Source organism: Vigna radiata, chromosome 4 (assembly GCF_000741045.1).
Source record: "Vigna radiata var. radiata cultivar VC1973A chromosome 4, Vradiata_ver6, whole genome shotgun sequence".
In the NCBI taxonomy this organism is placed as follows: domain Eukaryota; kingdom Viridiplantae; phylum Streptophyta; class Magnoliopsida; order Fabales; family Fabaceae; genus Vigna; species Vigna radiata.
Window position 1 is genome coordinate 8,620,268 of NC_028354.1, and position 1,039 is coordinate 8,621,306.

The 1,039-nt window shown below is 22.1% G+C and overlaps 1 protein-coding gene across 2 annotated transcripts in view; it reads left to right on the plus strand.

The window, feature by feature from the left end:
- The first annotated feature begins 316 nt into the window (after positions 1-316).
- The window catches only part of LOC106758574 (xyloglucan endotransglucosylase/hydrolase protein 2), a 3,227-nt gene continuing 2,504 nt past the window's right edge, over positions 317-1,039 (plus strand). The window contains exon 1 of one of the 2 annotated variants that reach the window (XM_014641494.2): positions 317-559. In XM_014641494.2, coding sequence (XP_014496980.1) covers positions 391-559 — 169 coding nt within the window. In that variant the 5' untranslated portion in view covers positions 317-390. The remainder of the gene's footprint in view (positions 560-1,039) is intronic. The other variant, XM_014641493.2, reaches the window with a different exon arrangement.

The window sequence follows — 1,039 nt, forward strand, 5'->3', positions numbered from 1 at the left end:
TTGTGGATTTTTGTGTTACGTAAGTTTAGAAAAACCCAATTATATCTAAAAGAGGAAAAAAGACAAAATTTATAATTGAAGTTTTTGTTTTAGAGTAAAGCATTTTCTCATGAAAGTTTATTTTATTAATGAATATATGAAGCTACGAAAAGTCTCTATTTACTTTGCTTCTGAAGAAAGCCCTAATGATGTGGTTTGTTATGGACGATAGTAATATTGAGAAGTCAATGGCGTATTGGCCATGCAATTATGGGTCATTGCATGCATCTTTCCATTTACAAACAAAGCTTACATCATCATGTGTATATATATACATGGATTTGTATAACTTTGCAAACAACATAATAAGCATATTAATTATCCAACGTTGTAATATTCAAAATAGTACATATGGGTTCTCAATTCTTCATTTTCCTTCTTCTTGTTCATGTTCTTGTCCAAGGAAAAATGGACACAGAAACAAGCTTCGATGAAAACTATGAGGTTATTTGGGGTGATGATCATGTTGTCTTCTTAAACCAAAGGAAAGAAATTCAGCTCACAATGGATAACTCTTCAGGTTAATAACATGTCTTTTTTGTTTCTTTTTGTGCCTCTTGCATCTTCTTTTATTTTTAAATTATCTTTTACTTTATACTTTAGTGTTCTTCCCTTAAATAATTCTTTTTCAATAATATATATATATATATATATATATATATATATATATATATATTATCGATTTGTTAATTTACTTAAAGAATCTTTTTAGTTGATAGGTATATCAAGTTTTAAGTTATAATAAAATTTTTATTAAAAATCTAATAATTTTAAAATTTAATTTAAAATAAAAATAAAAAGTAATTATTTATTATCGTTACTTTTTTTTTTTGCTTTAAATTTTAAAATAATTAAAATATTTTTAAATTTTAAGTTAGTTTTTATAATAGAAATTTTTTAAATCTAAAATTTAATATATTTTGCTAATATATCTACTAAAATATTCCTTACTTAAATTATATATATATATATATATATATATATATATATATATATATAT